This window comes from Ambystoma mexicanum, chromosome 10 (assembly GCF_040938575.1).
Source record: "Ambystoma mexicanum isolate Mex_15411 chromosome 10, UKY_AmexF1_1, whole genome shotgun sequence".
In the NCBI taxonomy this organism is placed as follows: domain Eukaryota; kingdom Metazoa; phylum Chordata; class Amphibia; order Caudata; family Ambystomatidae; genus Ambystoma; species Ambystoma mexicanum.
This window is the reverse complement of record NC_090932.1, coordinates 1,372,767,262-1,372,787,362: the sequence shown is the minus strand read 5'-3', so window position 1 is coordinate 1,372,787,362 and position 20,101 is coordinate 1,372,767,262. Positions and strand designations below refer to the sequence as shown.

The window sequence follows — 20,101 nt, the reverse complement described above, 5'->3', positions numbered from 1 at the left end:
GTGCTGATCTCGCTTTCCATAACCTCATTCCTAGCAGGGCAGCCATTCCCAATATTATGCATCCCGCTATAAGTTTAAGACCGTCTGACAGCCACGATGGCATCCATGACCACAAGTACGAAAACCAGCTACCATCTCTCTTCACTCCCTTTGCTTCCTCTTCCATCTTGGCGTTCATCTTGGCAAGTTGTGATACTGCCTCAGAAAGCGTTCCATTGTCTTCGTCGTTAGCAGGGCTAAATGTGCAACACAAGTTCCCAATTTTTGCACACACCCCTCCTTCCATTGCTGTTAGGAGATCCAACACATATCGGTTCTGGAGTGCCACCATTCGTACTGCCCTCAGTTCTTCCTTTATTGCATTGAATCCATTGACGGTGGAGTTGATTGTCATCATTAGTTCCCATCTTGTAATATGGAGCTATTTCGCATTAGCATATGCCTGCATCCCTGGATGTATTATGGAAGAGGAGAACATTGCTGCTCTGCTGAATAGTCTGTGTTCTGGTGGGATGTCACTAAGAGCGTTTCTGATCTTCCCCACAGGTAGTTCCCTGTAAGTGGTTCTCCTTGCCTCTTCACTCTCAGGTTTGCCGTGTAGTTCCTTTCCCTTCCTCCTATCTTCAGTGACCTTTTCTTCCTTTTGTTCCCCTTGTCTCCATCTTAGGGAAGTTCCCCAGGTTGACATATTTCTGTGGTACTACCAGGGACGGTATGTTGATGTGTACCATAGTGCATATTCCATTCCATTATGGTGGCAGGCTGTGGTATGCCTTTTCTCCGCAGGCCCAATAGTGATCCATGAGAACTGCTGTACCCTCAGCTATCATTATTGTTCTTTTCCAATTGCTGTTTCTTCCAACATCGACATTCCCATCGTGTTGATAACATAGTGTAGGTGCAGTTAGTGGAAGTATTGTTTCTGGTTCTTCGTCCTTCTCTAGCCATGTTACTAGTGCTGCGCTCCTTGTCCATACGTTGTAGCATTTATTGTTCTCTTAATTTACTGTTACTACTGTTGTCTTTGCCAATGTTATCATATTGCTTCCCACAACCCCATCTACCTATCCTTCTTTCATATATACCTTTCCATATATTAATATCAGTGGTCTTTCCCGGCAGCCTGGTATCCCAGGAACTTCTCTTGCACGCCATTCACATGATAGGTAATTCAATGTTACTTCCTTTGCTTCTCCTTTATCAGGTCCATCCATCACATATTGGAGTCCTTGTGTATGCTGCCAGTAGTTGTCGTACATGGGTAGTGTTTTTATGAAGTTATTTTCATACGGGTACGGGTACGTGTCCCTTGATTTCCATCTCAGCGTTGCTAATCTCCCTTGGAATCGTCCTCTTGTTTGGAACAGGGCCAGGTATAGCAGGCACTCCACTGATGTTGCAGGTATCTCAGTCGCCACAAATGTTCTAGATGCGCTAATGCCGTATGGGATTAACAAGCAAATATAGCAGTTGTCCTTGGTTGTCCCCTTACCAATTTTGGACATGTGCTGGTACCACATGTTATTGGAGACGTGTGCAGACTCTAAGATATGTGTTTACCCCATTGTTTTCAGTAAAAACACTACGTTTATCACTTTTCCTGCTTTCTCTTCGGTTACTTGTACCACCTGATACCGTACCTGTTGCAGCCGTGGTGGGGGATCTGTTAGTAGAAGGTGATGCCATAATATAGGAAACATAGTGTGCCTGCCAGACAGTGGTGTCATTTTTATTACAATTGCGAATATCACTGGCATAGTTCTCTTACCTTGGCTGCAGTCCTGCAGCTTCTTTTCGTTTGATGATACAGATGCCCACCTGAAAATTCTTTAAATATTGCATTATTTTGTTAGTGGTTTCAAGCTCTCCCTATTATATAATCATTCAAAGCCCAGGCGAAAAGCTGTTCCCACGCTTTCCTTAGCGTCCTATCTCATGTGGGAATGATTGTTCTATGATCAAAAGAAATGTTATAATACACACATTTTTCTTTTCTTTAAGTGTTTTGGTCTTTTTATAACATAAACAAATTGGTGTGAAATGCCTCTGGGGTGTCGTCATCTGCGGGCAGCATTTACCTCTGGGTATGTGTTAGTAGCTTATACTCCCTCTTTAAAGCCTGTGGAGACTGGGTGTGAAAAGAACAGAGAAATTAGTTTAAAACTCCTGCAAAAAATGAAGTCACATGTATATAGTAAGACAAAGAATTGTTTTTGCATAAAAAGAAGTAGAGTGGAAATGGAATAAGTCATTTTCCAGCGTTGTCTAGCCCCAAGACTTACGGGTGTACAATCTTGTGTTCATCACAATCGGCATCTGAAGCATTCCAAACTTAAGCTGCTTGAATTGGAACATACAATACAAAGTCAGTTTCCGATATAGTCTTACCCCTAGGCACATGGGTGTACAATCTTGTGTTCATCATAATCAGCATTTGTAACATTCCAAACTAAATGTGCTCTACTTGCAACGTTCATGCAAAGGTCATCGACACCAAGTGGTCGAATTCGGGGAAATAAAAACTGACTTCAATATGAGTTCTTTTACTGTTAAGGTATGACATCTTTTGAATAAGACTGAACAATTTTCAATATATGTTTTTTGTAGATGCTTATGATGTTGAAACTTAAGCCCCTGATGAAGAGAGAATGTTATCTCGAAACGCGTTGGCCAACTAGAAAAAATTAATAAATCAGAGAAGACCATCTTTCTCTAAAGAAAACGACTCCTGGAATTTTTCCTTTTAAAAAAATGTCTACATATTTGAAATCTGAATCGTAAAGTGACATTTAATTGTATTTTCGACCGACTCTTGAAAAAAGTCTTTTCATTTAATCCATTTAGGCCATTGGCCTGATTGAAAGACGCAGTTATCCATAATTTGGATTTCTTTTGTTCTATTTACGTTGCTGCACCTCACAATTTTTAATTCTGGCCTGGACAAGATTATTTCGTACCCTGATGCCCTTTGGGTGGTCAAGGTTCATTTTGGTTTGTTCAGGATTGCAAAAAGTGCATGTTCCACATACAGCGTGGTTGGCCAGCCCATTGTTATTGAGGATGATTTTTCTACCGCAAAAGCTGCGGCGGCTAGGCTCTGTTCGCACGGGAAACGACCCAATATTACAGGGTCCAGGTGTCCACTGTAAAATGCTACTGGCTTGTGTCCCATGCTAGTTTTTTGTGTCAATACTGCCTTCATCACTGCTGAGCCACAATGTGAAAAGATAAAAAAAAATGTCTTCATAGTTTGGGGTGGCCAGCACTGGTGCTGTTGATATGGCATGTTTTAGTTCCTCAAATGCTTCTGTCATTTCTCCCGTCCATCTCAACTTTTTCTCCTCCCTCTGTGCTTCTCTGAGGGTCTCAAGCAGTGGTCCAATGTATGAGCTGCAGTCAAAAACCCATGCCCTGCAGTAGTTGCATAGGCCCAAAAACTGCTGCAGTTCTCTCACTGTCTGTAGCTGTGGGGTATTGGTTATGGCCTGCACCCTTTGTGGTGCAATGTGTCTTCCATGTTGTGAAATGAGCTGACCCATGTAGAGCACTTGTTCTTGGCAGTACTGTAACTTCTCCTTGTTTACCTTGTACCCTTTTTCTGCTAACACCGTGAGCATCTTGACAGAGTCTTTTCTGCACTTCTCTGTGGTGCTGCAGATGATGTCGTCTACATATTGCAGCACCGTGCTTTCAATGTCAATGTTACTCAAGTCCATTTGTATCACCCTGTTAAAAATGGATCGTGACTCGCAGTACCCCTGTGGGAGCCTTGTGTGTTTCCATTTTGTGTTGCGGTATGTGAAACATGTCAGATCTTGTGAGTCAGGGTGCAGAGGTATCGACAAGAATGCGTTTTTGAGGTCAATCCAGTGAACCGTGAGGCCTCTGCTGGTATTCCACATAGTATAGTGGCTGGATTGGCCGTTATAGGATATTCTGCTTCTACAATGTGGTTGAGAGGCCTTAAATCCTGGATAAAACACCAAGATCCTCCCTTTGCTTTGCGCACGGCGTACACAGCAGTGTTACATGGATATTCTGATGGTACTAGTATGCCACTATTTATGAGGGCTGTTATTGTTTCATATATCCCCTCATCTGCTTCCTTTGATAGTGGGTACTGTTTTACTCTTGGCAGCATTGCTCCTTTCTTCCAATTTCATTTTTACCCCTCCAATACTTGTGATGCAGCCCACGTCATATGGACTGGTGGTTCATAGAGATCTGCCAGATCCTCCTCATAAAATGGCACAGCTGTAGTGGCTGGTGCCTTTAGCGCCAGTGCTATCTTTTGTGCTACTTCCTTGTATGTCACTGTCACCCAGATGTTAACGCTCATCTGAAACACCTTCTCCCCCTCCTCATCGTCCGCGAAGAGCTCCTCATCTGATACCTGTGTTAGTCGGCACCCCTCTGTGAGTGCTATTACTGTTCTCCATGCTCTCCCTTCTCTGTCCTGGGCATGTACTGCAATGTAGTCTGGTGTTGCTACAATGCTCTCAATGCTCACTGATATCGTTGCCCCTTCCTTCTCACTGGCTGGCATTTCGGGTCTGAAAAGATAAGCGCTGGTCTCCTCCAAATTTTCCCTTCAATTCCTGGTAGCCATGCTATTGCCATGTTTGTCCCATATTGGAAGATGTCTCCATCTACTGGTTCTGCCCTGGCCACTGTTTTGCCGCAATAGGCCTGCAGTATTTGTTGTGCTGTGAGCATGTTAATGCCTGGTGTGGAGCATATTATTCCCTTTTCGGTAAAGGAGATGGTCATATGCAGTCCGCTCATTATGTCTCTGCCTAGTATGTTTACTGGTGATTGCTTTGAGTACAGTAGTGGAAGGGACATATCATGATCTCCTACATATAAGGAGATGTTATGAGTGAAGGGAACCAACCCTCGAGCCCCAGAGAATCCTTGAGTGTTCATAGCTTCGCCTTACAATTTAAACTTTCCCTCCCTTATGCATGACCTAGTGGCCCCTGTGTCAACTAGGAAGGAGAATTTTGTGTCACCTATCGCCACCTGTATGCGTGGTTCCTCCGCAGGGTTAGGTGTTACTGATAGGATGGGACACATCAAGGACATCTGTGGGCTATCCTATTGTGGGTAAAGAGACTGTCCATTGCCCATGTAAGGGTTGTGACCCAATATTGTCACCCTCCCCAGCTGTGTCTGTGTTACAGGTGTGTCAGTTGATGATATTGCATTGTCCTGTATTTGCATGAGCTGCTGCGCTGTTTGGACCTGTTGTTGTTGTTTTGCAATCGCCTTCTGCTGTGGTTGGCGTTGTAGCTGTTGCTGTGGGGGTGTGTATGTTTGTATTGGTAGTTGTGGCTGCTGTTTGCTGTGCCTGTTGCTGTGGCAGTTGTGGTTGTTGTGTGTATGCTTGTATTTGTGATTGGGACTGTTGCATCGGTTCTTGTTGTAGTGGTAGTGGTTGCTGGGTTTCTTGCTGTTGTTGGTAGATTTGTTGTCCCCCCATAGGCCCTTGCTGCCCTTGCTCTCCCCAAGCTGCTTGCGCTGATCTGATACTGCAAGTGCGTGACATGTGCCCTACCATTCCACGTATCCAGCATGTTGGTGGTTCCTGGGCTTGCCATTGATATCCCGCTATGTTGTCCGAGTACCCCTGCTGTCCATATTGGTTGTTACCCTGGAATCCTCCCCCTTGTTGTTGTGCTTGTGTGCCATAGCCCCTCCCCCTCATTTGGCCGCCCCTCCCCCTGTAGTTGTTTGAGTACCCATTTCCCGGTTGCATATAACCTCCCCCCGCGTGCGCTGTGTATGGTAGAGGCGGAGGAATCTGCTGTGTCATTAGCTGTGCTTGTTGCAATGGTGCTACCTGTTGTTGTGGTGTGTCTTTTGCTACAGTTACTTGCGTGGGCTTGGGTGCTGTTAGCAGTGCCCCTTCCATAACATATAGCATCTTTTCTTGCCACCTCCTGCAGTGGTGTACTATTGTCAGTTGTATTTCCAGCCATGCCTTTGCTTCCATTCCCACTAATTTCTTCAACTGCCTCTGTACTTCTTCCGGGAGCCCTTGTACTAGTATGTGGTGAAAAATTGCTAGTGTTTTGTCCATGGCTCCCGCGTTTCTAGGCGCCACTTCTCCTGGATGTAATCAACAGGATCTTCATTCTGACGCATCTTGCGTGAGGTTATTGCTCCTATGTCTGATGTGTCTGGGTATTGGACCCTCAATGCCTGCCCTGCCAGAGCGCGTGCCTACAGTTGGCGAATGGCGCTCCATCATGTGATGTGTCGCTTATTGTTACTCCTGGGAATCCCACCCTCTTCCAAATGTCATCTGCAGCATCCCCCAGTATTGAAATGAGCAGCCCCTTTACATCCCCCACCGCTAATTTTTGCCCCGCAGTTTGTTTTTCCATCTCATATATCCACTTCCCTGCTCCCCCACTTAGTGATGGAAGCCTGCATTTTATGTTTTCCTTATCGGCGTGCTTCCAGGGGACATATTGTGGTCTAGCTCCTCCCCTTTCTAGTAGTGGCATTAGGGTGTAATCCCTCACCTCTCCTGGCATCCACTTGTATGGGAAATTTTCAATGCTATCAATGTTACAGTAGTCTACTTTATCACCTCCTATGTTCTTCCTTCCCCTCCTGCTACCCTCTTGCCCCATCATGGGTGTGTTTGCTCGCACTTCCTTTCTGCGTCCTGGGAAGTCCCTAAGTCTGCCGGCATATGGAGTGTGTACAGGTGTTGGTGTTAGTGGGCTTGGTGTTTCCCTGTTCGCTTCTCTGCTTTTCGTTTCTCCTGTTTTTTTTCTCTTCGTGTCTCGCACGCCCATGGTGATTCGCAGTTAGTGCGCGTTATGTATAATTTATCTAAACTCTCCCTATTCCCATCTCCGCCACCTCTGCACGACTCTTCCTTCTCACTGCAAAATCCATCAGGAAATGTCAATCCCCACTCTGTGCGTTTTCCCCCCCCACTGTCACTGTCCTTAAATCTAGTAGGTCCACGTCTGTGTACTCGCCCCCTTTAACCGCAACCCCCTGTGTTGATGTTGTTGCCGCCTCCTTATCCTGTCGTGTATACTTTTTTTCTCCATGTTCCACTCTCCTCTCACCCCTTTCATCATTCTTCTTCTTCACTACTTCGCCTCCTTTTTCTGCTCGTTTCCTATGAAGCTCTTCCATTACTTCTTCGCTCACCTTTGCTAATATCCTCTCCTCTTCTTCTTTTCTCCCCCATATTCCCCCTTCCTTCTTTAGTATGCTCTCTATAACCTTTCCCTCTTCATATTTCCGCGTGCTTTCTGATATAATATTCTTTTTCCATAGTCTCATTTCCCTGTCGTTTTCTTCCCGCTCCTCCTTCCTTCTCACCTCCATTTGCTCTGCGCGCGCCACTCTTTCTGCTATTGCCTGCTTATTCCTTCTTCCTTTCCTCTGCTTCTTCCTTCAGCCTCTCTTCTTCTTTTCCTCCTGTCTTTCCCGTGTTTCTTTCTCGAACTGTCTGATCAGTGCGCTTCGCACGTCCCTCAATTCCGCCAACCTTTCCTCCAGCATCTCTTCCTCTTGTAACAGTCTTCCCTCTCTCCTTTTACTTACCTCGTGCCCTGTCTGTACGTTATCCATCTCTTCCTTTCTTACCTTCCTCACTACATCCTCCTCTTCCCCTGTTAGGGCCCCCCAGAGTTTCAAAAGCACCTGCGCTGCTATCCATTCACCTGGCCCTATGTTTGTAAAGTTTCCCAGAGCCTTCCTTCCACCCCCCTCTTCTTCCTGTGTTGTGGTTGAAACTGCTGTACCAGTCGCCGCCATCCCCTTTTGACAGCTATCTATTTGGGCGTATGGTGGAGGGCTGTACGCAGGGTTTGAGTACCCCTCAGCAGCCATTAGTTGCTGTCGGGCGGCTTCTCTTAGTTCTGTTGGTGGATATAATCCCCCTTCTTCCTTCTTCACTACCTTAGCCATTTTCACGTCCTCTGCCCCCTTATTTTCCACCCTTGCCTCTGTTACCGCAAACGATCCTTCTGCCTCCTCCTCACTTTCTTCAGTGTTGGGTGGGTTTTTGCGTGACGTACCCCCATCCCCTCTGTTCACCTTCTCCTCTTTTATCTCCTTCTCTTCCCTTATCCCTTTTTCCTCCTTCACCTCCTGTACTGTGAACACCCCGGGGCTCCTGGTGTACCTCCCTGGAACATCTTCCAGAGATCAAAAAACTCTAAATGGTTTGCTAACTTTTTCCGTTTGTATGTCTTGTGTAGGTATGTCAGCAGGTAGTGTTGGGTTAAACGTGTCAAAGCTGCCGTTGGGCGGCCACGGTACCCTTATTTTGTTGTCTGTTCCTTGTGTCCACTCAATACTGTATTTTATAATTTTCTCTTTGTGTGGTGACAGTGTCGTGCAGATGTGCTGGAGTGGTGTAGTTAAAGCGCTTGCTCTGAACCCCAACCCTGCTCCTGCTCCCGACCCATAGTACGTGGCCATGTTACAATTTTACTTTTCTCAACATCAACCTTTTACCTGGCCCCGTAAACTGGGGACTTTCGACAGTCCGCTGAAAAGGAAGGCAATCTCAATTTTACAATTATTTGCTTTTACTGTTCTTTCCTTCCGATGTTACAACTACGGCCCCCTTCGGCCGTAGCGCACAAAGCCCCTGCGGCTATGTGCCCTGTGCTGTGTGCCTTTTAGCTGCCCCACCTTACTGTGCCGCCTGTACTTGGCACACCTTCAATTTAGTTTCTCCTCCTCCCCGTTTCCACTACCTGCTCAGTCCCCTCCCTCTTCTAGTGCAACCCCTTTGTCGAGCGTGGCCAGCGTTCTCCGTGCATGGCCACCTCTCCTTCGGCTCCTCCCCCGTCGAGCGCGGCTGGCGTTCTCCGTGCGCAGCCGCCTCTGCCCCCTTCGCCCTTACCCTTTCGTACCTCCTGCCCTAGACCACCCCGGGATGAACACGAGACAGTCGTTTAGTCCTATGCAAGCCCTATAGGTGACATCACCAACCTCTGCAAGATATTACAAGTATGTACGATTTTATAACCTTAATGAACGCGCGTTATCCTTTGACACTTTTATTCCCTGTTAACCCTACAGCTGCCTTCCCACTACGTCTGGAGTGGAGTAATCAACAATCAATTACTTAGTATAATCGGACTGCGCACGCTGCGTCGCATCGCATGTGATACACCCCCTCTCTAGGGGAGCTTATCCAGCCAATTATCTTCCGCACTCGGGAAACAATCTATCTACCTCCTGCGGGAAAACATCATCCGCCTAACGAGCTTCAACACTCAATTAGTAGGGATCCACATCTACTCATTGATCTACAACGTCAATTCATAGGAAAGCCACACCTCCCTTATAAAGGTGTCCGTGATCTAGACCAATCCGCGCCCTCTTATAGTCACACGTGGGCGCTCGAAGCCCCACCCAGTCTACTTCGTGACGATGTAGCGTACGGCCCTCGTGCCTGTCCCGCTGCACCTCACGCATCTATCGCCGCTTATCAGTCTAAATCAATTTTCACACACTGTAACAACCACCCTCCACCCTCCTTACAATTCCTCCCCCCTCCCTCACAATGTTACATTGCTGGTTGGGTGTGCCATACTCACCAAGTCCTTGTGAGCCGGGGCTGCTCGACCGCATGCACCCCTCCAAAGCGGCTCACCACCTCCCCTCGTCCGGACCACGTCTGGACACTCGCCAACCGCGGGCGGGATACTTCTCAAGTCGGCTCCCGATGGCCAATGTTCAAATTGCGCTGTCCGGTCGTCTCGCAGTTCTGCGATGGTCCTGTAGTCCTCAAAAGGGGGCAACGGCAGAGGGGGCCGCGCTGCCAGGTTGTCTCGTTGCAAGAGGCCTTGTAGTTGAAATTAAGGTTAGGTAGACCTCAAAGAGATCTCAGCAGTGCCTCCAACTTGTCGGGATGATTTCCCGGGGGCCGGCAGAGCTGTCCGTGGCTCTCCGGGGCTGGGGAGGCCCCAACTCCTCCCGCGTCCCAAAAGGAGTATGAGGCACACACAAGAGCAGAGTAATTACTGCTGTTTATTATGGTAACGGCAGGGAAAGTTCTCAGCTCGTATGCATCCGGAGAGACTCTCAGCGTTAGTGGGCTCGTAGGCCCTTTTTACCGTAGTATGACACGCTACTTGCGTCACCTGGGAAAGTTGTCACAAAACCTAATGCCACTTTGGGTTGGCTCCCCGAGTGGTAGGGTCAGTATAGTAACATATAGCAGAGAGGATTATTGGATAAGGACAGGTCAGTTGGTACACTTGGGTTGTCCCTAACAGTTGCTACACTGAAATTGTCACAAGGGGAAACTTGGTGATTGGCGAGCCAAAATGGCATCAGTGGTGAGCCTCTCGTATTCTGATTGGTTCCCTCGCGAGCCCCCAAGCCTGGGACCATCGCCGTTCCCAGCTCGCGATGTACCTGGTGCTAGCAACAATGTGCAACTTTGTGTTAGTGGCGGACAATGGACAGGACTGACTAGTGGCTGATGTGCATGCCTTTCCCATCGCTGTAGGTTTCCAACTTGTCCGTTCGGTGTTGCAACCTGCGTCCCAGACGTGGGACTCCGGCGACTTTCTGTCTCGTAAGCTTGGAATCTTGTCAGTTTGGCTCTGTCACGTGTGGAGAGACCGTGGCTGGAGCAGAATTGTGAGAATTTGATTTGTATTTCGGCTTGGTGATGGCAGGTGTAACCTTGGTGCTGGGAGCGCAGCATGTGGGTTGTAACATCGCGGCCTTGGCTGTGGGCTCTCGTTGTGGCTCGTTCTGCATTGTCAGCGCTTTGCATTTTCGTCTGAGAGGTTCCTGCCTGAGGACTCTTGCTTTTTGCAGCCTACTTTGGGCCTAGCTTCTGGATGGCGGTACACAATCCATAATATGGGGTCGTGAGGGGTGACAGTGTCACAAGCAACAGTAAATACATAGGGTGGCGTCTTCATAGGGATAGGTAGCGAGAAAGCATCTGCAAGCATGTATACACGAGCTCTTCAGGCGTCTTGCGTTTCTGCTGTGCTGTAGAAAGCCTATGTGAAAACTAACAACGATGCGTGTCTATGGGTGTACCAGTCCGCTGCGTCATAGCACTGAGTATGTTCTTCGTGTGGGTTGGTGTGTGAGGGACCAGTGTGCATGGTGGCACATGTGTTCTCGTCTGTTGGCTATGTCGTCATGGCATCTCTAACGATGATGATGATGTTTGTGGCTATTGTCTAATCGAGTTGGTCCATGAGGCTGATGTCGGCTTGACCAGGACGTGGTAGTGGGCAGGCTTCCCGAGCATGTGGGCTGTGGACACATGGGGTCTTGTCGTCTGGTGGTGACGTGAATGGGTCGAACGCCTCTCGCGGGGGGTGCTTGGGCCTTGATGTCCTGGGCCATGGTTTGGATGAGAATGGGGGGAGGGTATTTTCACATTTTCCCACTTCAAGAAGCTAAACATACCCCAGCATAGACGGGATTCATGTTTGCACTCTCACATAATGTAAATGTGTTCAAGCATGGAGATGAATTGGAAGCAATGTGAAAGGTCCACATAACAATGCATAGTATAGGGTATCACGTTGTCTTTTTCTATGAGGAATTTACTTCAAAAAAAGTAATCCAAATATATAGGGGTTTGGGGGTAGGAGGTTAAAAGGGGAGGGTGTTGGGGTAAGGGGTAATAGTATAGGGAAGGGGGGGTTGATGAGTTTAAAAAAAAATTAGTTAGAAAAAAGACTGATGTTGGCAAAGTGACATGGAACCATAGAATAGATGGTGGATATAAATTAGAATCTACCAGAAAGGCGCATGCATACTAACATGGGACTAGAAGAGAGCTTTAGTTTTCAAGTGTTATTATACAGCGAAGAAACAAGTTACTTTCTGGTGTGCAATATGCAAAGGCAAATATTATACATGAAGCAACACTATATATTGTCAAACCATGAATCGGACATTTCTGAAGAACATAACCTGATAACTAAATCACTCTTAGGGGCTGACAATTTCCAAATGTTTAGAAAATGGCAATTTTGACAGGTTAGGCACCACAAGATTAAGACATGCCCTGGATCACACATTCTGATTTAGAGATGAAGCTGGAATTCGAGCCTATCTGCAATTTCTGCACTTGCCATTGTTTCCCAGATCTTATCACAAGGCAGGGTGCAAATAGTTGTGAATGTTTGTCTTTCACAAACTAAAATAATGCCCTGTTTTATAGAATTTACTTGGAAAGTACACATCACATAATGACCCGATTTGACAACAAAACTTCATAGAATCATGTTCTGTAAAAGAACGGTTTTCGCTTTGTTCTCCATAAAGTACCAGAATGTTAATTGTTGGGAGGTTAAAAAGGAGTTCATCTTTCTATTTTATTTAAAATCTTTAAATGCACCCAGCACACCGACTTGTTGACATTTATAATGTGCAGAAGTACATTTTTTGTTGTGCAGCAGGAGTTACATAAGTTTATCAACCTCAGACATTGGAAAGGCTGTACCTCCTTTGCTTGAAATTGGTACGTTGATCTGTTATACAAACGCATTTCTTTGCAATGAGTGTTTATCACAGTGAGCTATCTTCTGAAAAGTCATGGCACTCAAATTTATCAATATGCATTTCAACTTTCAGGATTGCAATTGAGCAATATATTCCACACAGAAGGGTGAGAATGCTACAGGAGTTGTGCTATAGTTAACAGACAAACTGTAGAAGTTTCTAAAAAAATTAGTGCAAATGAAAAAAAGAGGAGAGGATGCATTTTTCTTTTTCATTTGCGCTAATTTCAGAAATGCACAGGTCACCTTATTCTCAAAATGACCTCGACAATAAAGGGGTTGCTGAAGAGTAGTGCAAACATGCAATGCTGAGCCCCCTTAAATACTTTAGTGCCAGGAGCGTGCTCCCAAGCCTAACTTAGTGCAGGCTCTCAGCACATGTAGGTGCTTGGATCATATTTATGGGTGACAGGTCCTTAAAGCACGATTGTCCAACTCGAGATCTCGAGGCCCAGAAACATGTCGGATTTTCAGGATACCCTTCATTAAAATTCCTGAGAAAAATTTGCATACAATGATTCTAAATGTATGCACATTTTCTCTTATGAATATTAAAGAGGGATATCCTGAAAACCCATCAAGATTCAGGCCCTCGGGGCCTGAATCTTGATGGGTTTTACTGAAATTCAGATGGGTTTTACTGAAATGCAGTAAAAAAAAAAATGCCTTTCTATCCTGTTGGGAGGATAGAAATGCAAGTGGTAGAGTAGAGGTTAACATTTTCTAAATATGCAAATAGTGGGACATTTTGGTAGACATGGCTGCTGTTTCTGCATCTTCTGTGAAATAACCCTAATCTTATCTGCAGATTTTTAGGTCACGGTTTGGGCAATGAAGACAATTCTGAGAAATCACCTGACCGAAATAGTGAACATTTTGAAGGAATGGAAGTACATGTGGAGCAGGATTCAGGAAATCAAAAGGTAGTGTTGAACCTTTTTGATATTTGTTTGTGGCACATATAAAAATGATTATCCAATATTGATAACAAATTGTGTCCTCCCACATATAACTCATCTTTTGATATATCCTTTCCAGCTTCAGCTGCTTTGTAAAAAGAATTTCGTCAGAGGGCGATTTGCGTCAATCCCGTCGACTTGATGTCCCTCGAGGGCCTCCGTCTCAAGGTCACTGTCATCACCAGTATAGATAGCACGCGCAGCGCCCGTTGACTTCAGTTCAGTTTTTCCATCACAGCTATCGCGTCAAAAAGAATTACAGCACACTTCTGCTTTTTGAATAAAAACTATGACTCTGGAGAGAAAATGTCTTTGTCAGCTCCATCGACACAGAAGACAGGATTCAAGAAATGCCATGATTGCAGTGCAAATATGTCGGTCACTGACCCTCATCGAGTGCGTTTGTGGTGTCTGGGCACAGAGCATCTTACGGCTGATTGTGATTCCTGTCATGCAATGACCAGTAAGGCTCTAAAAGAGCATAAGGGGAAACTAGCGGCGTGTAGGACCCCCTCGAAATCCACTTCATCCCAATCTAAAATTCGATTTTCGGATGAGTTTACAGGAGACTCTCCTCTGAGAAAACTTCATAAAAACGATCTCGCTGTAGGAGTGGCTCTCACCATTCATCGTCTTCGAATAAGAAGTCGAAAAGGAGGCGTTACAGATCACCATCGTCCTCTAGTAATTCCTCTCCTGAGAGAATTTCATGTCTGACCAAATCCTCTACTCCTGCCAAGTGGGAGAGTTTCAGATATTTCAGAAGGTGGCCCTGGCCCGCTCGTAGGACAAGGAGAGAACCCGTGCTCCGGTCGCGCTGCATAAAGGTGACAAAGGCATGCCCTCGAGCCCGGGACGGACGTAAGCCATCAACCCAACGAGAGCCATTGAGACCTCAACCTGACAAAATTTCTCCGAAGACTCCTTTAATTCCGGGGTCTAGCCCTTCGAGGGCACTGTCCGCAAAAAACATCATCAACCTCATCAGTGTAGATGCCATTGATGTTATTGCTGTTTATCGTCAACGTCTCCAGTGTCGAACATCAACACCATTGATCTCGAAGCAACCATCGATGACTGCCTCGAAGCCGGTGATGCCTTTAGCTAAGCAGGTGGAAAAAATTAACAAACCTGCACAGAGAAAAGATTTCTTCAAATCTTTATCATCAGTGTATGAAGAACATGAGCCTTCTGATGAGGACACTCCACCTTTTGGCCTGGAGTTTGATACCCCTAATATGCCAGAGGCCCTGGTGTCCGAAGCGTCCAAGATGAAGGACTTATGAGAGCCTCCAAACAGCCAGTGGTGTGGATACATCACCTGAAATTTGCAAAATCAGACCCTTCAGACCACGTAGAAGCCTCCTATTGGCAACTCATTACCTGAGTGGTGGACTTTATAGGTTGGACCTGATCCATTCCTTCCTTTTCATGTTGCCCTTAAAAAAAGGGTTAAGACAAATTGGGAGGCATCAGAGACTATTGCTACGGTGAATAAGAACCTCACCAAGAAGTATAGGCCATCTAGCAGCGACCCTGAATATTTGGGAAAGCACCCCACACCAGAAAGCCTGGTGATTCAGGCGGCTACATCCTCTTCCAAACAGGCCAAATATCCCACTATCCCTTGTGACAGAGACGATAAGCGAGTGGACGCTTGGGCAAGAAAGATTTCTTTCTGCTGGAAGCATGGTATTGAAATCTGCCAACGCCACTTTTGCCTTACCAAAATTCCCGTTCACCCTGTGGGATTGTATAGTATTGGCGGTTGACCACATTTACGAGGGGGAAGAAAGAGATGGCTTCCTGGCTATCATTCATAAGTGACGGAAAAGAGGCTATGTGCGAGTCTTTTCCATCAGGACTGGATACTGCTACAGCATTAGATCCATGGCGAGAAGTACCGTACTATGCAGATTTGTGTGGTTGAGAAAGTCGGGATTTGCGCCAATGTGAAATCCAGACTTCTCAATATGCCTTTTGACAGCTCTCGACTGTTTGACAGCAAGGCTGATGAAACCCTGGAGAAGCTGAACACATCTAAGGCAGCGGCAAAATCACTTTGCGTCGCAATCAAGACAGCCACAACAATCTTACCTCTGTGGATCTTCCTGGAGGGGTAGGTCCTTTTGCTTCTATTCCTCAGTTGGTAGAGTCGGGGATAAGCCAGTCATAGAGGACAAAGAAGATTCCCTCGTGGTGGATGAGGAAGAGGTAGGAAGTCTGTGCAAACAGCGATTGCTTTACCATCAGCGACTGTTCCAGCCGCCTTAAAACTTCTGAGGTCTTAATCCACCAGTGGGAAGCAGACAGTCTCAGCATCTGCAAGAATGGCAGGGTATTACTTCAGATGGTTGGGCATTAGAAACTGTAGCCCAGGGTTAGGGTCTACCATTCATAAAAATACCTCAATCATCCACCGGGGAACCACTCGCAACTCCAGATCCATTCCTTGTGCTGGAAAGGTTTAGCCTGCTAGAGAAGGGTGCTATAGAACCAGTCCCAGTCCCAGTAGCGGAACGGAACACAGGGTGGTATTCCCCATACTTTCTAATTCCCAAGAAGGACGTGGGATTGAGATCCATCTTGGACGTGAGATACTTGAACGAGTTCCTCAGAAAGGACAAGTTCAAGATGGTTACCCTTTCTGAGTTCCCTCAGGCCCTGCAGCGTCAGGATTGGATGGTGTCATTGGACCTTCAGGATGTTTACTTTCATGTGCCTATCCATCACAAGCATAGAAAGCACCTGAGGTTCGCGGTTGGCAGCTCTCGTTATCGGTTTCAATTTCTGCCATTCGGGTTGACCTCCGCCCAAAGGTTTTCACCAAGTTAATGGTGGTTGTGGAAGCCAGTCCTGGGTTAGGGGGGATTCACGTCTACCCCTACCTGGATGATTGGCTGATCATGGCCCGTTTACCCGAACAAGCACTGGAACATCTCTGTATCACCTGCCGCTCTCTCCACAGACTGGGCTTTTCCCTCAATTTCAAGAAGTCCCACATGATACCATTACAAAGACTCAAGTTCATCAGAGCAGTTCTGGATGCATCCTTGGGGAAAGCCTCGCCACCCAAGGTGAGGGCTAAGCACATTCTGCAGATGGTCACCAAATTCCAGGGTGCCCAACATCTTCCGGCCTATGATTTTCTAAGGCTGCTTGACCTCATGGCATCCTGAATTTTCCTGGTGCCAGAGGCACGTCTGAGAATGAGATCCCTCCAATCGGCCCTCAGGACTTAGTGGTCTCAATTCTCAGACAAGATGTCAGACCTTGAGGGTCTGAGCAGGGTTGAGCAGGACCTTCTATGGTGAACCTACGAAAACAACATTCTGAATGGAGAACCTTTTTGGCATCCATGGCCGGAGATAACAATAGTTAAGGATGCCTCACTCACTGGGTGGGAAGCACACGCCAATGATCTGACAGAAGACATTGGTCTCCATCGTAGTCCAAACTACACCTCAATCTTTTGAAGCTGAGGGCAATCAGACTAGCACTGAAGGCCTTTCTGCCCTCTGCACGGGGGAAAGAATGTCCTGATAATGACAGACAACAGAATGGCCATGTACTACCTCAACAGAAGGTGAGGGGTAGGGTCACTACCACTGTGCAGAGAGGCGATGCAGCACTGCTTCTGGGCAATTCAAGAGGGAATCTTCCTGTCAGGGGTTCACCTAGCCGGAGAGGAGAATACAGCGGCAGACGCTCTGAGCAGGCAGAACAATCTTCCATGAGGGGAAAGTAGCCCAGGAACCCATCAAGCAGAGCTGTTTGAAACCAGTGCCAACCAGAAGTGCAAACTCTACTGCTCCAGTGTATTCCTCCCAAGACTACCACTAGGGGACGTGTTCGTGTTGGACTGGGCGTTTCCACTCCTGTATGTGTTTCCTCCAGTCCTCATCATTCCTCACGTTGTAAGTGATTTCAACCCACCACTCCACTTAAGTCAATGCCTAGCGTGTGATGCACACCTGGAACCCTTAATTATATATTTGTGTCTATAAGTTCTTTTATTTCTGAATGATGTACCCTAATATCACGCCCCTCTCTTTGAATCCCCCCGGTCTCACTAAACCAAGAAGCAGGTTGTTTTGCAAAGTTAAAAGATTTATTTTATGGATTTGAACAATATATATATATATATCACACTATTTAATATTTATACAATAATCACCAATGGGTGATGTTAAAATCAACAATCTCTTTAATCAGAAGGAGTATGGATAAGAAAAATCGTGTAGCACAGAATAAAACTTTGTGTGGGTTCAGTCAAATGCAATGTCACTCTTTCCCCCCGATACTACTCAATTGCCCCTAATATGCAATATAGAGATGGAAGGAGAGAAAAGAGGTTTCAGGAATATACAATCTCAACCAATCCAGTTTCAAGACTCAGAAAACTGTGCAAAATTCCCCCCAGCAAGCAGAGAAAAACAGAAATGATTTCAAACAGCTCAAATGCTTTTGAATGTGGCTTGCAATGAATGGCAAAAATCACAGAAAAATTGATTTAATTCTCTAAATGGGATTACAAACTAGTGGGAGCCGCTTTGTATAGTTCCAAATAAACACTAGCAATGAAGACTGGATAACTAGCAGATTGAAAACTGAATTCTGAGGTCAAATGCAAAGAATAGCTGTTTTACACATGATGAAATGAGCCAAATGCAAATCCGTGAGAAACGCGATTGCGGCAAACTATAAGGAGTCGGAATGCCGTTTATCGTTCGTTTGAAAGCTGAGGATGTTAGCTTCAAATTGACACTTACATTTCTTTTCTAGCATGTACGGTATGGAAGTTACAGAGGTTTTAGTAGAGGTCGATTTTTCTCAGAAAGAGTCAAGATTTACAAATGAAAGATGCGCTTGGAAATGACAAACAAGGATTTTCTTTACACTAGGGCGTCTATGAAGCCGCAAGCTACACGACAGCACAGCCACCGATTCAGTGACGCCCCCGGATGGTTTCTAAATGATGAGACGCTTGTCTTTCTTCAGCAAATATATTAGCGCAAAGATGATGTTATCACTACAATTACCAAAGGACTATATGGATAAGGGAAAGATTCAGAAAAGACAAAAGAGATTCTACAATGCAGTTCTGGATATGATAGAATGGTTTTGAGTTGGATTACTTAAGGATAAGAGATTGGCTATGGACAATTCTATGCTATAGATAAAACTTTGGTTTGGAATAGGCCCGTCAAAGATCTGGTCAAGGTTTTGGACTGGAATTTTGCTAGCCCACCAGACAGTATTCAGGCGCTTGGTTCTGCACGCAGCACGGCACTCGGGACACTGCACGGCCTCTGGACTGGATCTGACGGGTTGGTTCTGGGTTGCAGCTATCTGGTTACAGCTCTGCTCTACTGGTTTGGATCTCTGGGTTCTAGCAAGAGTTCTTGGCAAGAAAGCAGAATTAGCAGGCCCGGCTGTTCTTTTTGTGGGGTTCCCCTTTGAAGTCTGGGGTTAAAATCCGATTTTAAAGGCCAGCTGAGAAGGGTTCAGCTTTGGAATTGGGCCTTCTGCTTTCAGAATTCTGGAGTCTTGGATCAGAGTTTCTCCTGCAGGGCGCTTCGCCAGTAAATCAGTTGATGGATGAATCTGTCTGTCTCTCTAGGTCCTAAACTGTCCCTATTTATATATTTCCCTAAGGGGTGGGTAGGCTAAATTATACTAGGCAGACCCTCTAGGAATCCTATTGGTTAGGGTCTGTCCTCTCTCCTGATTTGAGAATTAACACATGGTTTCATGATGATGTTGCATTTTACAATCCAGGGAGTACCTCCCCTTTGTTTCAGTACAGTAAATCTATTTTTCACATAAATCATATTTACAATATCACCAACTTGCTAATGATACATATTCACATTGCAGCTTTATAGAGGACGTATGCGCCCGAGTCCCAACTCAGTGAGAGCTTCGGTTCAAAATTGACAGTTTTGATTAGGTACAGAGTGTCAGATCTGTCCACATTTTTCTCCATACATGCGCATGACATCTGGGCATAATCCTGTGAAATTTCATATTCCTAGCATTATCACAATTGCTACAACATCAACATTTCGGTAGTCCTGTCTCTGAACATCGCACAGAGTAGTTTCAAACGGTAGCAACATTTTCATATTAACCTATAAATTACAGATGTTTACAAATTTTGCACAGTTTTCTGAGTCTTTTTCAAAAAGATATTTTTTCCAGCGCTCTCTTCCTGCTGGCTGTTGGTTTCTATTGACACCTGAATTTGCATTCCCTTTCAGTCCAGGAAGCCTATTGTCTCTCCTCAGAGAAGCAGAACAAAATCCCCTCCTTCTTTCATTAGCATCTGAATGATAGTTCCTGGGCAGAGAGCAAAAGGGAAGGCACCTTTGTTTGGGGCAAACTGTGGAATGTGCCTTTGAAGTCCAGTGTGGCTGGCCTCAATTCACTGTAAAACACTTTGTTCGAAATTGTCTTTTGCTAAAATAAACCTTACATTTTCAACAAATATACACACACATCTCTTAATTCCAGTCTTTTTAAAACAGAAATTGAATTGTAGCAACCTATATTGCTTTTGATGGCAAGTCTCTTCTTTTCCACAATTTGATCTTAATGTACAAGTTT

General features: G+C 45.7%; 1 protein-coding gene across 3 annotated transcripts in view; it reads left to right on the top strand.

Moving 5' to 3' along the window:
* KIAA1671 (KIAA1671 ortholog) overlaps window positions 1-20,101 on the top strand; it is a 1,398,419-nt gene that overhangs the window by 562,960 nt on the left and 815,358 nt on the right. For all 3 annotated transcript variants that reach the window (XM_069619385.1, XM_069619384.1, XM_069619386.1), the window contains one exon: window positions 13,342-13,456. In XM_069619385.1, the coding sequence (XP_069475486.1) occupies window positions 13,342-13,456 (115 nt within the window). The remainder of the gene's footprint in view (window positions 1-13,341; window positions 13,457-20,101) is intronic.